Source organism: Puntigrus tetrazona, unplaced genomic scaffold (assembly GCF_018831695.1).
Source record: "Puntigrus tetrazona isolate hp1 unplaced genomic scaffold, ASM1883169v1 S000000002, whole genome shotgun sequence".
Taxonomy (NCBI): Eukaryota; Metazoa; Chordata; class Actinopteri; order Cypriniformes; family Cyprinidae; genus Puntigrus; species Puntigrus tetrazona.
The window spans coordinates 1183969-1207540 of NW_025047682.1; the positions used below are offsets into that span (position 1 = coordinate 1183969).

The window sequence follows — 23572 nt, forward strand, 5'->3', positions numbered from 1 at the left end:
GTGTTTCACAGTTATAGTATTGTAATGATTGTTGTGTACATGGCCATTTTATTTTGTGAAAAAAAGACAAAGCTAAATTATATGACAGTAAGATTTTTTGATAAGAAATCATTAAAGTAATAGTTCACCCAAAAAGTGAAAATTCTGTCATCATTTACTCACCCAGTCTTTCTAATTCTTTTCATATTTAAAGAAAAAAAGAAGAATTTATGGAAAATGTATTATTATATAACCCAAAAATAAGTAACTAATCTGAGCATTTTAAAATGTAATATAATCCAGTTACGAGTGCTCAGTTTTTTGGAAACTGATTACATAATTAAATATAATAGCCAACATTAAAAATAAATGTATTTTAAAAGTTTCAGCAGTTATGTTTCAAAGGTTGTTAAATAACCCTCACTTCGCAGCACAAAGTTCACCAGCCTTTTGACATGGCAGATTTTCACAGTTAAATGTCATAGAAAATTGCATTTGACGTGACGGTATAATGCCTAATGTCTCTATAACGGCTCTGTCTACCCATGGAAATGTTCAGAAATCGACTTCTCCATGGTTCGACTCATTACGCATGTTTGTGCATGTGTGTGTAAGTGAGACAGACAGAGTGAGACAGACAGAGAGAGAAACGGAGAGAAGCAGCGCAGGATGCTTTACTCCTTGTCAGATGAGGTTATGTTAGAGTGTCCGTCTTGTTTGTGCCGAAACAAAATATTAGATTAGATTAAAGCGAACGACTACAGTTTAGTTCTTTTGCGTTCTCAGAAAGCATTTGCAGGAGCCACAGACTGGGAAAAAAAAAAAGAAACGAGTGAAGAGTCTGTACAGAGCGGGACTCGGAACACTTGACAGGCATTCAGGTACGATAATCTCTTTTTCAGCAATCGATAGACTGAACTATTATTAATTGATGCTCTATTCTCCTGCTATTTCTAATTACAGAATTACAGTAACATGGAAGTGCTGTGCTACAAGGCTGTTTTGATATGTCGTTCTGGGTTTCTTTTCTGGGTTTAATCTTTACAGCTCAGAAACTGTGATCACTGCAGCACGTGGACGTGACCGTGCCGTGTTATCTGTCTGCTTCACTCTGGTGCTGCAGGCTGAAGGCTTCGATTAGTACAGTTTTTAGAGGGTTTTTTTAAAACTAAACTGTGTCATATGCATGGACGGCAGCCAAAGCACCCCAGGAGCTCACAGCACTGTCCCGTGAAGTAAGGACTGCATTAACAGCTTGTTAATGACATGATTAAATTATTTTGAGGCAGATGCCTCTTAAAATGAACTCTCTAAAAGGGCTGGCGTTCTCTGCGCGATTTGTCAGTGAATTTTCAGCTTTGGTATTTGGCCATCTTTCAAAGCAGATTGGAGTAGGTAGAAAATCTCATATTGAAACAATACACATCAGTATGATGGAGAGAGGGAGAACAGTGCGAGCAAGAACTGCCTGTCGTTCGTACCAGCAATCTACTGCCAGATTTGTTCCCCCTGTTGCCATAGCAACAGTCATTATGCATAATTTTAAGATTGTAGAGTTAATATTTAGGAACTGGCACTGTGGCATCTGTTCCTGTATCATTGTAAACAATGGTTCACAATTATTCTTTATTTGTTTTTTTTGAATGGGACTATAATCTGGAAAGTGCAGGTATTCAAGGAAAATCTCACAGTCTTCTTTCCATCTTTGTTTATTTTCAGTGATTTTAACCTCAGTCTGATTTCACGCATTGGTTTCCATTCCAGTCTGATTTCACTTTCTGATATCCAGATTATTTATTTATATTGTCTGACAGTCTGATTTATGTCTTATCTCCAAGTATGATATTAGTATCTGATTTCCAGCCCAGTTTGACTTTACTCTCTGATATCAGTCTGTGTTCACTTGCAGTCTGATTTCAGCTTTTAAATTCCTTCTCAGTCTAATCGCCACATATGTTGGATTCTGTTGGATGATATCCAACTCACTTTGAGTCTTCTTTACATATTGGTCTGATTTCAGTGTTTTTTCTCCATTTTAGTTTGATTTGAATATCTTACTTCCCCCTCATTCTAATAACTCACTATGATCTACATCCCAGTCTGATTTCACCACCCGATCTTCCCTTCAGAAATTTAAATGTCGGATTTCCAGCTCAATTTGATTTTCCCTCTAATCTCCATCTCAGTCTGATTTTGCAGTCTGATCTCCTCTCATTTTGATTTTTACATTCAGACAGCCTGACTTCCCACTTTAATATCCACCCAGTTTGATTTCATTTGTCTGATTTGCATGTCAGTTTGATTTCACCGTCTGACAGTCTGATTTCATTGTGTCATCTCCATCTGAGTCTTATTTCACTTTCCCATCTCCACCGGACTCAGATTTCAATAATTTGTCTTCACCTTGAGCTGATAGCTAACTCTGATGTACACAGAAGTCTGTTTTGCTATGTGATATCCAGCTATAAAAGTTCATTGTCTACAGTTTGATTTCATGATCTGATCTCCATCTTGGTCTGATTTTATCGTCTGAATTCAAGCTCAATTCGAACTTGCTGTCTGATGTCAACCCTGAGTCTGATTTCACTTTCTGATATCCACCTCAGTCTTGTTTCACTCCCTTATTTCCACATAAGTCTGATTTCTTCACATGATCCCCAACCCCACCACCATCCATCTTAAGCCCGAATTTACTTACAAACAGTCTGACTCTACACCTTAATGTCCACGCTAGTTAGATTTCATTGTCATCTCAGTTTGACTTCTTGGCTGTCTGATATCTACCTCAGTCTGATTTCACTTGCTTATTTCCACCATTGTCTTGTCTTCACCTCGGTCTTAAATCTCACTCTGATCCACAGCCCAGTCTGATTCTGCTTTCTGAAGAGTTCACTGTCTAAAGTCTTACTTCACTATCTCAATCTCAGTCTGATTCTAATGCCCGATTTCCAGTTCAGTTTTACCTTACTGTCTGATATCAAACGGAGTCTGATTTCAGTCTCTGATATCCACTTCAATTTGATTTCACTGTCCGATTTCCACCTCTGTCTGATTTAACTCCAGTTCAGTCAGACTTTGCTGTCTCATAGCTGTGCCGTCTTTTAAACTCAGCCTCTCCACGGAGATTGAGACAGACGATCGCAGCTTTTCTCATATGGGATGAGAATTAAACAGGACAGACATTGTTGTGGAGGAAAACCCACACTTCACAGCATCTCAGAACGGTCTTAGAACACCAGTGGATGAAACAAAGCCTCATTCTTAAGGTAATATTATTGTATTGCTCATGTTTTGAGAATTTCAGTTGGTGACGTTGTTGATGAGTGCCCTTTGTCTCCGCTGCCATCTCCCATCAGCATCCACAATTGCAGTCTTTGTTGTCTGAATGAGAGGACACATTCTTCCAGAGGGATGACCTCTCTTCTCCCTACTGGCCCTGGCACTGCTGACACCAGCCCAGCAGCCTCTCTCTCCATCTCTTATTGTCTTTTCTTTCACGAAGGCCACCAGAAAGATATTTGACTGATAAACAGGGTGTCAAGGCAAGGAAGGAAAAATGGAAAAATGTAAGTATAGCTGGCTTTAAATCTTTTTCATTTGCTACAGAGCCGATGCTGATATGCTTTCCTCTTAAATGCGAAAAGGGTGAGATTTATGGTGTTTCATTATTAAACCGTCCCAAAAACTGGGAAGGATTCGGTTGCTTTTCATGCACACTTGAGTCTGTGCTGAATATATGGAGCTTCAGCTTCTCCGTCAGCCAATTTTAGCAACACAAAATATCTCCCTCTGGGACACACGCTCAATAAACAAGCTGAGACAAGTGCGAGGCACCAAGCAGCGCTGCCTTTTTATTGGTTGTTTAAATGTTTGTCTAAACAGTCAGAAGTTAATCTGGGGTGCCTTCGTAAGACACAGGGACAGACAAGCGAGTAGGGTGCTTAAGAAGATTCTTCAGAAAGACTGAATCATTGACCTTGAAGATAAAGTAAAGGATTCATCAATGTCTGTCTTGGTGTTTCTGTTATGTGGAGAAGAGTACGAATGAATCTCATTATAACATTTTGTATTTATTTATTATTTAAGATTAATAATTTCAAAAGCACATTCACCCACGCATTGATTTTGAATTAGTTTCATTTATATTCTATATTATTATTGATATAAAACTGTCCCAAACAAGCAAGCATATTATAATTTGTTAAATATTTTATATGTCATGCTGCTGATTTGGTGACTTAAGGGCAGATAAAATGCTTCACCTCGATTCGGTGGCTTATTTGGAATCCAGTCTAAATCCCTGGTGGTGCTCATTATTTTGTGACTTATTGAGGCACACAATGGTTTGACCTAAATCTAACAATCTGTGTGTGTGTGTTTATGTCTGGGTTTTCTGTTCATCTTCCTATTTGATGCACTGTATATCTTTAATGCCTGAAATCCTCATGGGCAGAATGACCTGCCAAACCAGAGATAATGTTCTGCATGAGTTGTCATGGAGTGATATGCTGACCAGGATTACATGCTTAATATAATATATTTGCTGTCCCTCCATAAACAGCAACGCAGCTGACATGATCAAGGACTGGAAGCGCAGAGACCGGTGAAATAGTCCGGATACGAGAATACTTTGTGTGCAAAGAAATCAAAAATAATGTTTTTATTGAACAATGATTCTCATCTTAGTCACCATCCTTCACCAATAAAGAGAGTACCAAGAAGCATGCGTATGCTTTTATGTGCATACCTGTTCTATGTCGATAACATGAAGAGAAGAACTGTTGAATAAAGTCGTTATTTTTGTGTTCTTTGTGAACAAAAAATATTCTCGTAGCTTCTAAGAGTTTCCACTGAACCGCTGACGTCACGTGAACCGCGTTTCTTTTGCTCGATCATGTCAGTTCATGTCAGTTAAGCATAATCATGTCTTTTTCTGTTCTTTCTATTTCAAAGTATTTCATTTTAGAGTTATTTAAGACACCCACAGCAAAAACATGTGAAAAAAGTATGTAAATATTACATCTAAGAACACTAGCAATTAAACTAGCAAAAAAACAACAATAAAAAGGACATAAACGAATATTATTTAGTTATTTAAAGTGCTTTTTAAATGTACCTCGTCCTCTTGTCTGATGTCTTTGTACTGTGGTTGACAATTGCCATTGTTGAGGTGCAGAAAAGTATGAAAGACGTCGTGTAAATGCTCAATCGGTGGTTCAACCATAATATTATGAAGTTATGAGAATATTTTTTGTACAGAAAGAAAACAAAAATAAGGAATTTATTCAAAATGTATGGAAAACTGCATTTAAACTGTTCATCCACTAATCAAACGTTTATGACTATGGCCTTGAAAAGATAAAATCTGCACAAAAATATGGCTTTCATGTCATTGTTCTTCAGGCAGTAACACTGTCATGATTTCCTGATGGCAAAGACAAAAAGTCTTTCTGTCTTTGAGTATGGCAGGATTGTTGATTGCCGAGGTTGAACTCCGTAAAACAATTATTCCACAATTCCTAAAAGATCCTGAGAGTGATGGGGCAAATCACTCATCAGGCGGTTGTTGTGAACTACAGTGTTGTTTTGTTGAAAGACTCATTCATTACTGCTCCGACAAGGTCCTCAGTCGAGAGCGATGTCCACATACTCCACCGGAACGATCTGTCACAGAAGCCGTCTTAGGGTTATTGGGCTGCAGTCAGCATCAGTGAGGGCCTTAATTTGGGTCAAGGATCAGCCTGTGTCTTCACAGACAGCCTGTTAGATCCTCCGGTGCAGAGCAGGTGATTTTAGGGGGGTCTACCACTTGACTTTTTTTGTCCCATAACTCTCAGAATCTTGTGAACTCGGCAGTGTCTTTGCCATCAGCAAATCATGACAGTGTTACTAAAGAACAATGACATGAAAGACACATTTTTGTGCAGATTTTAACATTTTAAGGCTATGGTCTTAAACTTTTGATCAGCTAATGAACAGACTGTTGGAGTTTAAATGCAGATTTTTCATAAATTGCTTATTTTCCATTTTTTGTCTTTCGGCCCTTTTCTTCTCTTGGCATTTTGAAACGGTGCTTACAACCTGGTTACCATCCGCCATTGTGAAAAATACTTGTAAAGTTTCCCCTGGTCTTAAGATTTTGTTCAGGAGTGTATTATACATCAATCTGGGTGAAAGACGTTGAAAAACTTGACTCATTGCTGTACATGATATCGGAATATAAATGTGATTATGTGTCTCAAATAATGATATTTTGCAGATCCTGTTACTCCTGTTACTCACTGACAGCTGAGGGGTTATGATGACAGAGGGATAAACACAGGTGAGCTCATTTTTAACATGCATTGAGTGTTGACTGAAGATATGAAACACAATGTTTTTTTCTGCTGTGCAACATATAAGACAGAATTTTTATTTTGGGGTAGACTATCTCTTTAAAGCTCATGCTGACCTATTTTCTGGAGAAAGAAGCTGGAGAGAATATCTTTTTTTTCAGTCACTTTTTCAAGCATGACTTAGTTCATCCTATATGCTACACATCATGCTGCAGTGTGTCCAGTAATAACACTACTTGTTGTCTGCTCGACTATGGCAAAAAACATCATAATTTATTTACAATCATATTTAATATTTGGTTTAATTTATTTTAATTTGGTACTGAGATCATGATTATTTAAGAGCTTACGTGCATTTGTTAACCTTTTTTTTACTTTGTCTTTTTAAAAGTGGATTTCCTTGAACTTTAAATATTCAACTGAAAAACATAAAAATAATATATTTTATTTATAATAATAAATAAAAATAAATGAGATCAACTAAAAGATGTGTAGAGCTGTCCAAAATAAAAAAGAAAACATCTTTCATTTTTCTCTCTCTCTCTTCTACTTTCATTTCCAAAATTATTATTATAAAATTATCTTTGACAATTCTATTCAACAGCCCAGAAGAGGGCGCAACTAATAAACACAAAGCAAAGAGCACCATGTTATTTCTTTTATTACAAAGAACGAACCTGTCTATTTATTTTGTTCATTTCTATCTTTGTTCATTATCTAAAATTTATTAAAATCTAAAATAAAAAGTTCTCAGGCCTGTTCTACTGGTAAATCTTAAATAATTGTGTCTTTTGACAAAAACTTTGGAAAAATTAAATTTCGGATGTCTTTTGTTATGTCAGGTGTATTCAGTTTTACTCTTAAAATGCCATTGAATATTTGCCAAACTTCTCTTGGGTTAAATTCAGTATTGCATTTATTAAAATCCACTTGTGTGAACTTATACGAGTATCATTAATATTTTAAAAAGATGCGAAGTAATCATTTTTAACTGAAAAATGTAAAAATAAGTTCGCGGGTATGACCTTGCTAAGAAACTAGTAGATATATGTATATTTATTAAAGAGCCATACAGGTAAACCATGGCATTACAAATATTATTCTTTTTAAAATTTTGCTCCTTTAAATTTAACACTTCTCTATATTTTAACCTTAAATACTACTTTAATTGTATTAAAAATAATAGTAATATTAGAAAAAACACACATAGCACAAATAGTATTTAGGACCTCAAAACTATCACTCTCCAGAATAAAATCAGACTGTAAATGTTGTAATAATCAATGCATGCTGTGCTGTAATGTTTACCAAATGTTGCTGCAAATACGTGAACGGAGAAGCGGCCATCTATTCTGCTTAAAAAATGTATAGACAGCACTGATTTGCTTGGAACTATTGACAAATCGCACCCTGACTACCAGCAACCACTCGTGAAACGCTTCATTTTACTGGTGTTCATTCAGTTACTATTATTTTACTTTATTCATAATTTTTTTGCCACAGGTAAGACATGCCGAAAAGAAGGGACATCCTGGCACTCTTTTTGATTCTGTTACCGTGGACTTTATTGATCACATTTTGGCACCAGCGCGCTGGCAGCTCCTTGATTCCAGTTCCTAAAGGTAAATAATCATTCATATCTTTAAATAGAATTTGTGCATTTAGTGAAATGCTACTTTTTGTGCCACTGGCACATGACATTAGTGGCACATCCGGTTGTTTATCTGGTTGAGACGGAAGCATGGCTTTATTACATTTCATTGTAAAGTTGCATAGAAGAAACAGCAATGTAGAATGCCACTTTTGTGCAATAATGGCACTGTATGCGCCACAAAAATATAAAAAACTAAATAAAAGTGCATAATAAATTGCATCCAATATGCACCAAAACTATAATGGTACAGATATACTGTTGGTCCCTGCTCTAAACTCTTGCAGAAATCTTTTTTGATGGACAGAGAACAGAACTAGAGCCAGTAAAGCTCACCAAAGAGGCTTTGGACTTCACGAGTCCTGTGTCACAGAGAAGAAGCGCAACCAGATGAAGTCCATCTACCATCGACCTCCACCCTGGTCTGACACACTGCCAACTCTTTACATAATAACACCAACCTACAGCAGACCCGTCCAGAAGGCCGAGTTGACCCGCCTCACTAACACCTTCCTACACGTCCCCAACCTTCACTGGCTGTTGGTGGAGGACTCTACGCAGAAGACGGCGCTGGTGTCCAAACTGCTGGAGAACACGGGAATGAATTACACCCACTTGAACGTAGAGACGCCTGAGAATCTCAAAACGCAAAAAAAGCCCAGAAACGTACGAATCCCTCGAGGCACCATGCAGAGGAACCTGGCTCTCCGCTGGCTCAGGGAGAACATCAACCCAAACTCCAGTCATAAAGGAGTCGTGTATTTTGCAGATGATGACAATACTTACAGCCTGGAGCTGTTCGAGGAGGTACGGTACGTTTGGTCCACCCTTCACAGTGTCCTTACGCTTAACCGATTCCATCTTCCTCATACTGCAGATGCGTTGGACTCGTAAAGCGTCTGTTTGGCCGGTCGCCTTCGTCGGAGGTCTCCGGTACGAATCGCCCAAAATCAACTCTCAAGGCAAAGTATTCGGCTGGAGGACGGTGTTTGACCCTCGTCGACCTTTCGCCATTGACATGGCCGGGTTTGCTGTGAACCTTCAGCTCATCCTCAGCAAACCTGAAGCCTACTTTAAGTTAAAAGGGGTAAAAGGTGGATACCAGGAAAGCAGTCTGCTACAGGATCTGGTCACCCTCAGTGATCTGGAACCCAAAGCCGCTAACTGTACAAAGGTCAGTCGTGAACGCGAATCTTCATACTTGATTTCTGGCAATCAAAAGGCTCTGCAATGTAAACAGAAAAATGTGTTCTTCGTCTTTTTCTCAGATACTGGTTTGGCACACCCGGACAGAAAGACCCTTGCTTGTGAACGAAGGAAAAAAGGGATTCACGAGTGGCAGCATGGAAGTATGATGAACTGCTTTTATGCTATTTTTGAAGTCGAGCAAAGCCTAAGTATCTGGAACAGTAACATATTGATTACTGCATTGAATGTAGACAATCAGAGACACAGTGATCTGACTTAAAGCTGGAATACACTACTTGACTATTGCCCAGATTTTTACCTTGATTTGCATTCTGGAGGAGTTGATGCAAGTCACAATCTAGATACTCTAGATACTAGATAAAAAAAAATATGAATTTATCTCTAAGATTTATGGAAAAAAACATCAGCTGAAGTTGCTAGAACCTTATTGCAAAAAATATAGTAAAGGTTTTACAAATTGAACTAATTTAGATAAATATTGCCATTGTTTTATAACGACAGTCTTGCAGTGTATTTCAGACTTAAAGACACTCTCATTGAAGAACAATTCTTAGTTAGAAAAGGATTTAAATGAAAATCCCACAGCGATTAATTCCAGAAAATGCTCTGGAAAATGTTGATTCTAAAAGAAGTTTACAAATTTTACAAATCAAAGTTGAGTTTTAGATACAGTTTGGATGGAAATAGTGTTTGGTGAAAGCCTGATTGCTGTCACACGATCACTAGTCTAACCATAGGTATGGCTCAGGTTGGATTTTTTTATTGTCTGCAACTGTTTTATTGTCCGCAAGATGAAATTTAGGCCAAAGTCTAAACATGTACAACGTGAGGTATCATGTATGTCTGTAGCGCAAACAGTGCTACAAATTCAATTTTACAGTTTACGTAATTTGTACAGTTTTTCTCAGTGACATGACGGCTGCCTGTGGAAATTACTGAAAGAAAAATCGGTAACATCCTGTTGCTTACATGGCCAATGCAACATTTACTTTTTCACATAAAAATAAGCAAAATATTGCACTAATATAATCAATTTCAGCCAGTAAACGGCACGAGACAATCTTGCTCAAATAATTGCTGTCATTCAATCACACACACATCCTCAACTGTGTTATAATATGCAGTTCCTCTCAAACATTTTCCATCTGAACACAAGTTTAATTCAAAATTGCACAGTCCCCAAAGAAACTGAACGTTTTCGTGAAAAAACTGAATGTTTAAATATTTCAGAAATATCATGGAATGCAAAGCCATGCTCTTAATACAAATATGCTATTAATGTTTTAACAAGCCAACAGTGACATACAACTTTTCATTGTATGTTTCATTTCTGTTCAGGTACATGGATGGTACAGTCCTGTCTTTAGCATTTTTTTAATTTTATTTATTAAATGTCAACTGTCATTCCCAGATCAGGAGACTCTTCAAACTGGATTTTAAAATCCGCTTCTGCTTCTTCAAACAAAATCACCTGTTGGATCAAAGAAAAACCGATTTGAACAGATTTAATTTGTTAATGGTCAGAATGTTCTTTGATTTGTTGCCATGGAAACAAATTCCACCACCAAAAATCCTAATATTTCGTTCAAGATTCTAATATTATATGTATATAAAAATGTACGTAGCATGTAAACTGACCTGGTTCATTCCACTGTTAAGAAAGGGTCCCGGTAGAAACAGAGCTTGTTGTGGTCCAGCATCCCAGTACCGTCCAATGTTTTGGCCGTTAATAAAGACTACACCCTTACTCCAACCCTGCATGGGGACATAATACTTTTAACCAAATTTTAAAGAATAGCTCACCCTAAAATGCACTCAGCCTCGGGGCATCTAAGATGTAGCGGAGTTCTTCATTGGAACAGATTTGGAAAAATGTAGGGTGCTGTCAGAATGAGAGTCTAAGCAGCTGATAAAAACATCATAATAATCCATAAGGAATCCACACCACTTTGTGCCACCAATTAATGTCTTGTAAAGAAAAAGCTGCATGTTGCATTAAACAAATTCATTATCAAATGTTTTCAAGCTATTGCTTTTCGGCAAAATACAATCAAACACCATTTTAAGAGAAAACAGGAGATATTAAAGCAATAGTTTGCTTTTTTTTACTACTGACTTATTCTCAAGTAGTTCCAAAGCTGTATGAATTTCTTTGTTCTGCCAAGCACAAAAGAAGATATTTTGAAAAAGGTTTGTAACCAGGCTGTTTTGGGTCACCATTGACTTAGTAGCAAACAAAAAAAGTCAATGGTGACCAAGCAGCCTGGTTACAAACTGAAGGATATGAGGATCCTGAAAGCCTGTGTGTGTTTTGCTTTAAGAGAGCAACCATACATTTGGGTTGTCGTTAATTTTCTTTGTTTTGTATTCATTTATTCATTAATTTATTCAATTTTAATAATTTATTTTTATAAATCAAAATAATTTATTATAGCAGCCATTTATATACTGGTCACCCTAGGCATGAATCTTTCTTCAAAGTATCTTTCTTTGTGTTCGTTAGAACAAAGAAACTCTTATAGTTTTGGAGCTACTGATAAATGAACAATTTCATTGTTGGGTGAACTATTCCTTTAAGATGAGGGATGAATGTTTTCACTGGAGGAAGTGCAAAGTGAAAACTTTGATGAATTAGTTTCTTACAAACTTTCACATCACAAGGACCGGAGGTGTGTGAGTTACTGGTGGATTGTTGTGATATTTTTATCAGCTGTTCGGGCTCTCGTTCTGACGGCACCCATTCACTTCAGAGATCACTTTTTTGAGCAAGTGATGTAACGCTAAATTTCTCCAAAATTGTTTGATGAAGAAACCTCAAACTCTTCTATATAGTGAATGGCCTGAGAGTGAGTAAATTGTCAGCAATTTTTTATATTTGGGCGAACTGCACCTTTAAGCGTTCTTATCCTAATTCATTAAACTCACTGGTAGCTTCATGAAGGTGTCACTGGGATATCCATTTACAAATAACCTTCCCTGGAAAAATCCTGGGAAGCTAGGTTTGTTAGGGACGGTCTTCCAAGGTGCTCTGTACAAGCTGAAATAAAAGAATCGATGATTACTCCGTTGTGTGTTTTTTTTTAATGGCCTGTCACATAGTAATATTTTACTGACCTGTCAATAAAGTCAGGAGTCATATCAAGGCTATATATTGTGAAGTCTCTAAGAGGTGTATGATTTAATAAAATATTCCCAACAATACCTGAAAACAGATTTGAAATAGATTAACGATAGTTATGATATGTTTTACAGAGAACACAAATCATTGGTTGTCATTAACTGTACCTTTGCGCTGGTTGTCCATGTCTTTACCGTAATGCACACGTCCACAGTTCTCCACCAGCAGACTCAAAGTGCGTTTCTCCTACAGATAATCAATAGTTCATTCATTTATTTGATCAAAAACACAGTCAAAACTGCAATGTTTTGAAATATTAAAATAACTATTTTCTAATTATATATTGTAGTGTAGTTTTATCCTATTTAAGTTCAATCATTACTACAGTTTTCAGTGTCACATGATCCTTCAGAAATCATTCTAATATGCTGATTTGCTGCTTAAGTAACAATGTTTATTATTAACAATATTGAAAACAGCTGAGCTGGTCTTTTTTGTGGATTAAAAAGATTAAATGTCTTTACTGTCGCTTTTGATCAATTAAATGCTTCCTTGCTTTTCTTGCTTTCAAAGAAAAATCTTACTGAACCTAAGCATTTTAAAGTGTAGTGTTTTTATGTTATGTTAATAGATAGAAAATTGGACAGATATCATTACAATTACAATGTTTTTTAATTGACCGGCTCAAAGTTAACGGAACAAAAATAAGACATAAAGATGTCAAAAATCGAATCATACCTTTCCATCAGGAACTGCTAATTCTACATTTCTTTGGTGAAAAATGCCAATGAAACTTTGGTTCACAAAAACCTAGGGGGAAAATCCTGATTAAAATTAAATTAGAGCAGATGCGTATTCATATCAAACGGCCTAGCTTAACTGTTTACCAGCACTAACCAGGGCTCTGTCTTGGATGTTGTGTCCTGATTTTAAAAAGCCTCCTTTGATGATGGTGGTCTCATAGAGTGTGTATCCATATGCCTGACCGTTACCGTTGTTCACAGGCAGATTCTCCATGTTGACCGGGAATTGAGATTTGAAAGACTTAAGTGTAAAGAAGTTGGATTTTGAGATTCAATTCTCAGAGTAAAGGTTTCTGTTTCTCAGGATAAATCATGGTCAAGTAGACTTCTTACCTCATGTGTGTATGGCAGAGCATCCCACAATGACAGGTGCTGGAACAATATGGCCGCCTCGTAATCTTCTTTCCAGCGGACACCAGGCATCTCAGGATGGATTTCACCTGAAGAGCATCATAGAAATCAGCACAGCTCAGAAAATATTGAACACAATGTAGTAACTTTTCAAAAAGGCTACATAGGTAAAATGAAAAAAATAAAAACTGATTTGTTGTAGAGTATCCAAAATGTTGAAAGAATCCAAGATGAATGGCTTGAGGTGCAAACAGGATATTTACATTTTTTTTAAACAAATTTGTTGGTGGATTTTGATGTGTGGGGACAATAGGGGATGGATTTTTACATTTGAGGAAGCATTATTATTTATCAGTTGTTTGGACTCATTCTGACGGCACCCATTCACTGCAATTGGTGACCGAGTGATGTAATGCAAAATTTCTCCAAATCAATTTTGACAAAGAAACAAACATGGATGGCCTGAGGGTGAGTACATTTGCAGCACATTTTCGTTTTTGGTTGACCATTATTTAAAGGATGTGATCACAGACCGTTGAAATTGCTGAGAAGATCTCTGAGAAGATGGTACTTTGGTGTGTAATCTCCTGCTTCTGACAGAGGTGCATCATAATCTAAAAGAAAGAGAGAAAGAAAGGCACATATTGTGAAGTACAACATCAGTTCACCAAAAATGAAGATTGCAATCATCAACACTCAACCGCATGTTGTTCCAAACCTGATGTCCTTTTTTTTCTAATATGATATTGTTTCTCTGTGCATTTATCATTACAGCTGTGGTGTGGGCTATGCTGTTCTTTAATATTAAGAGCGATTTTTACAACTATACGTTTATGATTTTTATAGTTATCGTCCTTGGTGTGAATGGGCCTTAACACAAACCATAGCTTGTAACCAGAGCTTTGTACGACGGGTTGGCCAACGCTCCATTCATGAAGCCAAAGTTTGTCCCTCCATGGAACATGTAGAGGTTGATGGACATTCCTCTTCTCAGTGTCTCTCTCACCACGGCAACCAAGTCTACATTAGAAAGGAAATTCCACATCGGTGCTTTGGCCCTTTGTGTTTATCATGTTCAACGGCAATAATTCATATAAATAACTACTAAATAAATGAAACATAATTTAAATTAATAATGTTTTAACTTTCTAGCATTCATTTACAAATATCAAAATATTATTTGTTTTATTCAAACTCATTTTTGTGTCATATGACATCATCTTACCCTCCGCAGGTAAACTATGGTGTAAACCGCCCCATCCATCAGACCTCCCTGTCCAGAGCTCCGTCACCAGCACAGGACTATTAGGCTTTATGCACATGCAAAGAAAGTAATGTTATACATTTCAAAGAACACTATTATTATTTTTAGATGCTAAAATACCTACCTGTACTGTTTCCAGATACTTGATGTCTTCATGATTCATTTTCTGTAGATTTAGAGTTCTTAAAGCTGCGATGGAGGGATGTTCAGTGATTCATGTGTTTTATGGCATATGTATTTTTTCTATGCAAAGAGGCTGGTCTAATAAGGTTGTTTTGAATTCTTTTTCAAAAAAACATAGCGTTACAGCAAATAATCATAGAATTTCTAGTTTAATTCTTGTGTTTTGTTTGTACCTCCTTGGACTCCACCATATTTTAGGCCATCATGATCGTCTGACGTGAGCAGAACTTCACTGATGCCTCTTTCTTGGAGAGCCTGGAAGACAACAAATTAAAATCCGGAAAAGAGCTTGACATCCGGGTTTGGAATGCTTATTCATACTTTACCTCTTTGATAAATGACAAGTAGTTTCCGTCTCTTGCATGTGATCCATATTTGTTCTCCACTTGAACGGCAATAATAGGCCCACCTTTCTTAAACTGACACCATATGAGGCCAACATCAAAGATCACTCAAGAGAATGTTTTTAGCACTTGTGTTTTAAAAAGAACTCTACCTGGAAAGGCACCACTTTGGGAATTAGCTTATTGAAGTACATGTTTACAGCCGCTATGAATCCTGGGTAAGTTGTACGCAGCATCATCTCTCTATCACGCAAAAGCCAGCTGTAGAAGGAAGTGGTTTGTTTGTGGTGAGAGGAACTGAACAAATTTCTCTTTCTATGTCATGTTATACTATACAAAAACAGTGAACTTTAAATATCCTGTGTGCGACTTTGTGATTAGATTAATAGTAGACTGGTAAATTAAAGTTAATAGAATAAGCTGACATGCACTCGTAAACTGAGTAGACTACTAACACTCTGGTAGTTCATATGTATTATGAATTATGTGTTTCAAATGTACAATGCCTAACGTGAACTACCAAAATAAAGTGTTACCCAGTTTAAAGACATGCCAGATACTTTATCTATGCTTTTTGGGTTTTTTTCATTCCCCTCATGACATGCATTACCAAAAAGTGCGGCACGTCGTTTCGGTTTGATGAAACCCTGCCTTTGCTTGCCGCCTCACAGCTTAATCACATTTTCTCTGGAATTTGCAGGGTTGCGACTTAAAAGTAATGCTACAGAAGAGCCGTTAAGATTTCATTTAATGGCACAAATCACCTGGGCAGTCCTCCAAGATCAAGATCGGAGCCTATGTACGGTCCTGGACGTAAAATTACCCAGAGTCCCACCTCTACAGCCAAGTGAAGGAAACTTCTGTGAAATGGATGGGCAAAAAAAATTAGATACCTAAAATGATCAGACAGAAGAAATTTGGTATTTTAATAATTAAAGCATTTAACAAAACAAATGAATACACAAATAAAATGTTTTTAATGAAAGTATTTTAAATAAATTATGTAAATATTGAATGAACATCTAAAATAAATAAATATGTGAAAGTTGGAATTTGCAAAGAACCACAGTTAATTATTAAAAAAATTACTTATTGCCATTTTAATAATTAAAGTATTTTATTAAATAAATCAGTCAATACTTGAAAGCTGGAATTTGTAAAGAAGCATGGTTATTTTTTTTTTTTTAATAAATTAATTATTGCCCTTTTAACAATTAAAGAATATATCTAACTAACTATCTAAAGAAATACATATTTGAAAATTGGAATTCGTAAAGAAGCACAGTTAACTACTTGGATGGATTGCTATGATTTTAATAGTTAAAGTATTTAACAAAAATAAATAAATCAATGCTTGAAAGTTAGGATTTGTAAAGAAGCATAATTCATTATTTAGAACTGAATTATTGTCATTTATTAATTTAAGCATTTAACATAAACGTCTTTAATTTTTGCAGTGATATTAGTCTTATTTGCCAGTAGAAGGGTTGTTTTGTTATGAAAGAGTGAGGATCTACATTAATGATGTATTCCCAGTGCTGTGCAGAGCCCAGATAATGATGCAGACCAGGATGAAACAAGAGCGAGAACAAAGTCCCTCCTGACAACAGCAGGCCGACAGTATTGTCAGAGGACCGGCAACAGGAGCTCTCGGAGATGTTTGTCTAACTACCGTAAGTGAAAGTCCAACAAGGCATTAAATAGAGGTGAGATCAAAATACGCCGATCACACATTATTTATTAGGTGATTAGGGAAAGGATTTCTTACTCTATGTCAAGGCCTCCCTGGAAACGTAGTTCTCCTTTCTCTGGCTGATGGAGAGACCATGGCACATCACTGCAAGATAAACACAGTCTGATTAGCGAATGCTTCTCAGCATCACTGGGATTCGCTGGGATTGTCCATTTCAGACCTACACCGTGAGAGTGTTGAGACCACAGGCTTTCATTTTCAACATCCGATCCTTCCAGTAAGCTCTGGGCAGGCGGAAGTAGTGTAAAGAGCCCCCCAGAATACGAAATGGCTTTCCTCCAAGAGTGAACTGGGACGAGTTCACCCTCAGACCCATCGATCGATTTATCTTTATCTTTACTGTCGGACCTCTGGACACACAACAGAAATAAATCAGCCTCCTCAGGAAATTTACATTGCCATTTCAGCAGCTCAATCACTGGGCAAAACAAATAAATACTTGCAAGTTGTTAAGAAGCACCGTTAATCGTTTCGAAGTTGTTTTTTTCCCGTTAATATTAATTCAGAATCGAATAATTATAAATAATTTCTCAAAAGAAAGAAGCACGGTTAGCTATTTTGAAATGCACTATTGCCATTTTAAAAAAGTATTTAACATAAGTAAATACATACACACTTGAAATCGTTAATAACTAATTAAATTATTTAAGGTAAACAAAGAAAAATAAATATTTGAAAACTGAAATTGGTAAAGCACAGGTCGGCCTAGTTATTTTGAAATAATACCATTTTAACAAACAAAGCATTTAACGTAAATAAATAAAAAATAAAAGAGATAAATAAAAAATAGAAGAGATAAACAGAAAATATGGAAAGTGAATTTAAATTTGATTACTGTCATTTTAATAATTAAAGCTTTCAAAATGTTAGAACAACTGAATTATAATGAATAATATGTCGATTTCAAAGAGAGGTTAAACACTACATGTCTCCTGTAAATACACTTCTGCAATATTGGTAACATTTTATTTTACAGTGTCCTTTTTCTACACGAAGGCCTACATGCTGTGCTGTGTAAACAGTGAACTGGTACTAAAGTGGAAATTATGCTACATCATAGTTAGTTAGCTAGCTTACATCAACTGTTCATGAACCTAGTACTCATCCTAAACATACAGAAAGTAGACTATTGGTAATTAATATTACTTAGCACTTAAATATACAAGTGCACTGCAAGGACACATTAAAATACAGTGAAACTAAATAATAATAATTATAATAAAAACCCTGCTAATACTGAGATGACTAGAGAATTACGCGTTTATTTTTATGCACCCTATTCATTCTGCGCAACTGCATGCAAAAGATTTTAAATATATAAAAAATAAACATTAAAGACTTTTTGGCTTATTAGAAACGTTGCCTTACCTGAAGTGTCGGTAAATAAGAAAGCACGCGAGACTCAAAAACAGAATAACATATCGCCTCCTATGATTATTTCTTACACTAAAAACAGCCATGTGTTCCTGATTTAAGAAAATGTTTCAAAAATATTCTGAAATAAAGTACCCAGCAGTATCTAGTAAAAGGCAGTGACATTTAGGCGGTAAGTTTCTAGCAACAAACAGAAAGCTTCTCTTGGGTATCTGCTTTGTAGTTCCTGTCAATGAGCCTGTCTAAAAACTACAAATCCCGTCATGTGTCAGACTGAACCGAGCATGCGCAGCTGCGCTGGCCTGATGCTGTTTTGTTGAGAGCTTGAGAAAAGAGAGTGAAACTTCAAGGCTTCAGGTGAAGAGAAGATTTTAGCCTAAATAGGCACATGAGGTACGATGTGCTGGATTGATATATTGACATGTTTTCTATGGTTATAGGTGCGCGGTAATATCTGTTAAAGTTGCTTTTGCTGTAGTTAGCTGCTCAGCTAATGATCTACTGGCTAATGCTGCTGTTTTTGTTGTTTACTAGAGAACTGGTTCATTAAACTGCTTCGTGACACTTTTTTTTTTTGATAATCGAAATGATGATGATAATCTTATTTGGGACGAAATAATGAAATTCGTTCTTTTTGAGATATAGAGTGTTTCATTTTATACACCAAGCTTTAGTTCTGGTCAAAATAACTTGCAAAAACATGATTGTTATTATATAACAATGGTCACATTGAGTTCCATTAGGGCATGAATTCAACAAGCACGTCAAGTCATTTCAGTTGTGGGCTTTTAAGTTCCCTTAAATAAAATTGAAGACCCATTATTAAATTTATTCCAGTTCATGAGTAATGTTTTTCAGTGTTGTTGTTTTGAAAGCTGCTGTATCAAATGGCTTAACGCAATAATTAAAGCATAGAAAAGTTCTAAAGAGTTGTCTTTCTCTGGACAGTTTGCAGGCGTGTCCTCCTCCTGTCATGAGATCTTGCCTGGCCCCTGGCTGTCCCTCCTGCAGTTGATGACTCTGCAGCCGGTGTGGAGATGACGGACAGTGTCAGAGCGTTTGTCCGCAATGTTGCGACGGTCAGGACCTAATTTTAATCTAATAAAACTTATGATTTAAGGTCTTATGACATGAAATCACATCTACATATCCTGCATTTTCTTGGTGTTGAGTCCTAACTGGAAACACAAGCTTGCCTTTTGATGTTTTTAATGCGTATCAGCATGTTAGAATGATTTCCGAAGAATCACGTGACACTGAGGACTGGAGTCACTATGTTGAAAATTCAGCTTTGCATCACAGGAATAAATATCTGTCTACAGTCAATTTGTAACGTCATTAACACAAATGGGCCTCAATCTCAATCTTCCGGTTTCATTTTAGGGGATCAAGGACTCCATCCTGGGCATTGGAACTATCTCCAAGCTCGATGCCCGAATTCAGCAGAAGAGGGAGGAGCAGAGAAGGCGCAGAACGAGCGGTGCTCTGGCGATGAGACGGGCTCAGAGCGAGGAACGGAAACAGGACAGGTATACGTGCCATCGGAATTCATTTATTCAGTTTATTATAATACTTCCAGCCATGATAAAATATTTCTTTGCTGCTTTTTTTTTAAATTTTTTTTTACAGTGAACCAAAACTAGCAAGTCGAATTTTTCAGTGCTGTGCCTGGAATGGAGGTGTATTTTGGGTACGTTTCTCAACCTATTCTAAATTATTCTTTGGCTAAACTATTATAATAACAAATCTCCTTTGTCTTCTCTCACAGCTAAGCCTGTTCCTGTTTTATCGGGTGTTCATCCCATTGCTGCAGTCCCTCACTGCTAGGATCATAGGTATGTGGTGCCTTTAAGGAACTTTCATGTCATATAGTCCAGATAAGTCTTTGTATTTATGCTTGTTCTGCTGATCTGGTTCCAGGTGACCCTTCGCTGCATGGTAACGTGTGGTCCTGGCTGGAGTTCATCCTCACATCTGTATTCAGCGCTCTCTGGGTTCTGCCTCTCTTTGTGCTTAGCAAGATAGTCAATGCCATTTGGTTCCAGGTGAGACTTTTTGTTGTACAGATCTTACAAATGGCTTGTTGCTGGTTTTATCGTGAAATCAGCATATAATTAATTGGAGCAAAAAAGCTTGTTTATTTCAGAAGCCTCTTATGCTCACCAAAACTGCGTTTAATTGATCAAAAAAATTGTTAAAGCATATGCGTACATTTATTGAGGGATTAAATAATTGTTTTCTATTTTTAATCTATTTTAGAATATCATATTATAATATATTCTTATGATGTCAGAGCTTATTTTTTATCAGCCCTTACTCCAGTCTTCACTGTCGCACGATCCTTCTTAAATGTTGATTTGGTGCTCAAGAGCGTCATGAGCTATATCTGTTTTGTAATATTTTAAATCTAAAGTTGTACGTTTTGTTCTGTCTTGCTGGGCAGGACATTGCTGATCTGGCGTTTGAAGTGTCTGGACGTAAAGCTCAGCCTTTTCCCAGCGTCAGCAAGATCATTGCAGACATGCTCTTCAATCTTTTGCTCCAGGCCCTCTTCCTCATTCAGGTAGCAGATTGCTGAAATCTTTACATCTCCGCTCAGCTTCTTCAACTCATCTTTTCAAACACGCCTAGTGTTTGTTTGTTCATGTCTGTTGTTTCTTTTCAGGGATGGATTGTGAGCCTCTTTCCCATTGATGCTATTGGCCAGTTGGTCAGTCTCCTGCACATGTCTCTGCTCTACTCACTTTACTGCTTTGAATATCGCTGGTTTAATCATGGTAAGAGTGTGACTCCTCTCATCAGTCAGTGTCAGAGTATCTTTCTTTTTTTTTTTAACTTTTCTTGATTGACATTGTGTCTCTTCTGAAGGGATTGAAATGCACCAAAGGCTGTCAAACATCGAGAGAAACTGGCCGTATTACTTTGGCTTCGGTTTGCCCATGGCACTACTGACTGCGCTGCCCTCGTCATACATCATTAGGTAGAATCTGTGTTTTTTTTTTTTATTAACTCTTACCACCTTTTGGTCTGATTGTTCTAAATAGAATGAAAATTGGTGACAACGACAGCAAAAGTTGTCATCATCATCTACTTGCTCTCAGTTCAAACCTGTTCTTTCTTGCTCTGAATGCATAAGATATTTTGTCCTTTTTTGTCCATAAATGGAAAGTTTATATTGAAAATGGGAATTAAAATTTCTTAATTCATAATTGGTGTTCCACTAAAGAAAGTCAGGTTTGGAGTGACAATAAGGGTTGAATTATTTTAATCTGACGCTGATGCATTCCTTATGTTTTCCTAGGCATATTTCAGCAGCGTTTATGATGATTAATTTATGTGTGACTGCTCTAATCTTGTACTCTTTCCTCCAGCGGCTGTTTATTCTCTATTCTCTTCCCGCTTTTCATCATCAGTGCTAATGAAGCAAAGACCCCAGTCAAACTCTAGTAAGTGTTTTTTTTTTTTTGTTATTTGTTAAATCTTAAAAGAGATTTTACGGCTGATAATATTGCTGTTTTTTTCCAATGTTGCAGTCACTTCCAGCTCCGCCTCTTTTCCCTGGTCGTCCTCATCAGTAACAAACTATTCCACAAGACGGTGCACCTTCAGAGCTCCCTCACGACCTCCACCTCCACAGAGAAGCTGCCTTCGCCTCACGTGTCCCCGACCCGCCAGCGACCTATGCCCCCCCAGTGACCTCTTTCAGGATTCCCACTTCGGTTCGGTTTGAAAGAGTCAGGTGGATTGGGAGAAAAAAGCGTTCTTCTGAGGGATGGATGAGATGGATTAGTAATGTGAATGGCCGGTGTTTTGGACAGGATCGTCCTGTTCCGATACACAAGGTTATGATTCTCTGTGTGATTTTTGTTGGACTATTTTTGTACCCATTATGTGCCATTTGGGTGATTTGTAGAGACAGCACAAAGACCTCAGCGTGCACATTTTTTGTGATCTGGCTTGCCTCCACTCTTAGGATCCGTAGTTTCCATCTGAACTCGTTTTATCTATTCATGGCCTTCTTTTTAATTTTACGTAATGGCTTTTTCTGCCTTCTGAGGCCCAGACATGTGACAGTTTGTTTCTCAGTTAACACTAAGCTCTGTGACATGACTTAAGGAATGGATGAGTAGGAAAAGGCCCCAGTGGTTTGTTTTTCTGCACTGGAATCTGAAATCAAATTGAAATGGCTCTTCGTGCAAGGGATGTTTCTTGACCTAAAATGTTGCGAATTGTCTGCTAGACTTTTTAAACTCATTGTTTTATTGGCTGCACATCGTCTTAAAGAAATATATTGGCTGAAAGTCATTTATTCGCCCTCAGGGTTTCTTTCATCTGTGGAACACAAAAGTAGAGATTTTGCAGAACGTTAAGTCCCTATACCCTTATATTTTATGAAAAACAGCAGTGTGGATATTTTTTAGAAATGTATCCTTTTGTGTTCTTTAGAAGAAATTCATGTTGGGAACGATTAAATGATGGCAGGATTTTCTAGAAGTTCTAGAAGTAACAACGTAAAAGTCAAAAGGGAGCTGCTTTTATTTGTCTCTTTTATAAATTTGTTTTTATTTTTGGAAATACCATGTCAACATGATCCAGTGTCATCTGTAATGGTTTGGGGATGATTTCCAACAGTATGCACAAGCTTTATAAATCTGCTGCTGTCAGGTGACACTGCCAAACTCTGTGACACGTGTGAAACTGTTCTTTAAATGATCATGGATCCAGTTTCCGGTGAATGCTGGCATGTCAAGTGGATGTCTACTGTGGTGTGTGTTCCTGGAGTACAGTCCCTGGAACGTGTTTAGAAACATTTGAAAATGAAGCACATATAATGTCATTGTATCCGTCGGTAGGGGGGGTTGTGTGTTATTTTAAAAAGGGGTTGTAATTATCGTCAGGAGTCAATAGTGTTACACCTGCAGATGGAAATTTGTGAGTGACATTTTGTAAAAGTATTACATTATTTCAATAAATTTGGTCTGTGTACAGTATTTGATCAGAATGGTCTTATTTTATGTTTACATTTATGTATTTGGCAAATCCAAAACCAACCAACGTTTCACTGAAGGTACGTTTTTGGGAAACACTAGTTAGTATGCGTTTTTACAAAATGTTGTTATTTTACTGCGACTCATTGACTATATTAAATAGTATTATTATGTATTGTAATATATATAGAACTAAATTAGCATATTTGAATGGTTTCTG

At 36.9% G+C, this 23572-nt stretch overlaps 3 protein-coding genes across 10 annotated transcripts; 2 read left to right on the plus strand and 1 right to left on the minus strand.

Annotated features, from left to right (window-relative positions):
* Positions 1–603: 603 nt before the first annotated feature.
* Positions 604–10770, plus strand: b3gat1b (beta-1,3-glucuronyltransferase 1 (glucuronosyltransferase P) b). 4 transcript variants are annotated; one of them, XM_043229357.1, is made up of 8 exons: positions 605–860; positions 3091–3245; positions 3336–3545; positions 6239–6301; positions 7818–7936; positions 8273–8772; positions 8843–9139; positions 9234–10770. In XM_043229357.1, the coding sequence occupies exons 5-8, from the start codon at positions 7825–7827 to the stop codon at positions 9318–9320; spliced, it is 996 nt and encodes a 331-aa protein (XP_043085292.1). In that variant the 5' UTR covers positions 605–860; positions 3091–3245; positions 3336–3545; positions 6239–6301; positions 7818–7824; the 3' UTR covers positions 9321–10770. The 4 variants fall into 4 exon arrangements, with proteins under 4 accessions (XP_043085294.1, XP_043085292.1, XP_043085293.1 ...); XM_043229358.1 differs by lacking the exon at positions 605–860 and having other exon boundaries at positions 3075–3245; XM_043229359.1 differs by lacking the exons at positions 3091–3245; positions 3336–3545 and having other exon boundaries at positions 604–860.
* On the minus strand, positions 9913–18577 carry LOC122331826 (beta-galactosidase-1-like protein 2). Of its 4 annotated transcripts, none has more exons than XM_043229354.1 (19): positions 18359–18577; positions 17155–17340; positions 17006–17074; positions 16002–16097; positions 15390–15498; positions 15220–15312; positions 15067–15148; positions 14835–14899; positions 14672–14756; positions 14329–14466; positions 13980–14060; positions 13429–13535; positions 13190–13303; positions 13031–13102; positions 12460–12538; positions 12289–12376; positions 12100–12211; positions 10813–10929; positions 9913–10645 (listed from the first exon to the last, which is right to left on the minus strand). In XM_043229354.1, exons 1-19 carry the CDS (start codon positions 18448–18450, stop codon positions 10562–10564), a joined length of 1869 nt encoding a protein of 622 aa, XP_043085289.1. In that variant the 5' UTR covers positions 18451–18577; the 3' UTR covers positions 9913–10561. The 4 variants fall into 4 exon arrangements, with proteins under 4 accessions (XP_043085289.1, XP_043085288.1, XP_043085290.1 ...); XM_043229353.1 differs by having other exon boundaries at positions 13190–13336; XM_043229356.1 differs by lacking the exons at positions 9913–10645; positions 12289–12376 and having other exon boundaries at positions 13190–13336.
* Positions 18578–18631: 54 nt separating this feature from the next.
* ei24 (EI24 autophagy associated transmembrane protein) lies at positions 18632–23360 on the plus strand. 2 transcript variants are annotated; one of them, XM_043229361.1, is made up of 11 exons: positions 18632–18757; positions 19313–19443; positions 19748–19893; positions 19994–20054; positions 20133–20199; positions 20285–20409; positions 20808–20927; positions 21030–21141; positions 21233–21344; positions 21736–21810; positions 21898–23360. In XM_043229361.1, the coding sequence occupies exons 2-11, from the start codon at positions 19402–19404 to the stop codon at positions 22058–22060; spliced, it is 1023 nt and encodes a 340-aa protein (XP_043085296.1). In that variant the 5' UTR covers positions 18632–18757; positions 19313–19401; the 3' UTR covers positions 22061–23360. The 2 variants fall into 2 exon arrangements, with proteins under 2 accessions (XP_043085296.1, XP_043085298.1); XM_043229363.1 differs by having other exon boundaries at positions 18657–18721.
* The last annotated feature ends 212 nt before the right edge of the window (positions 23361–23572 follow it).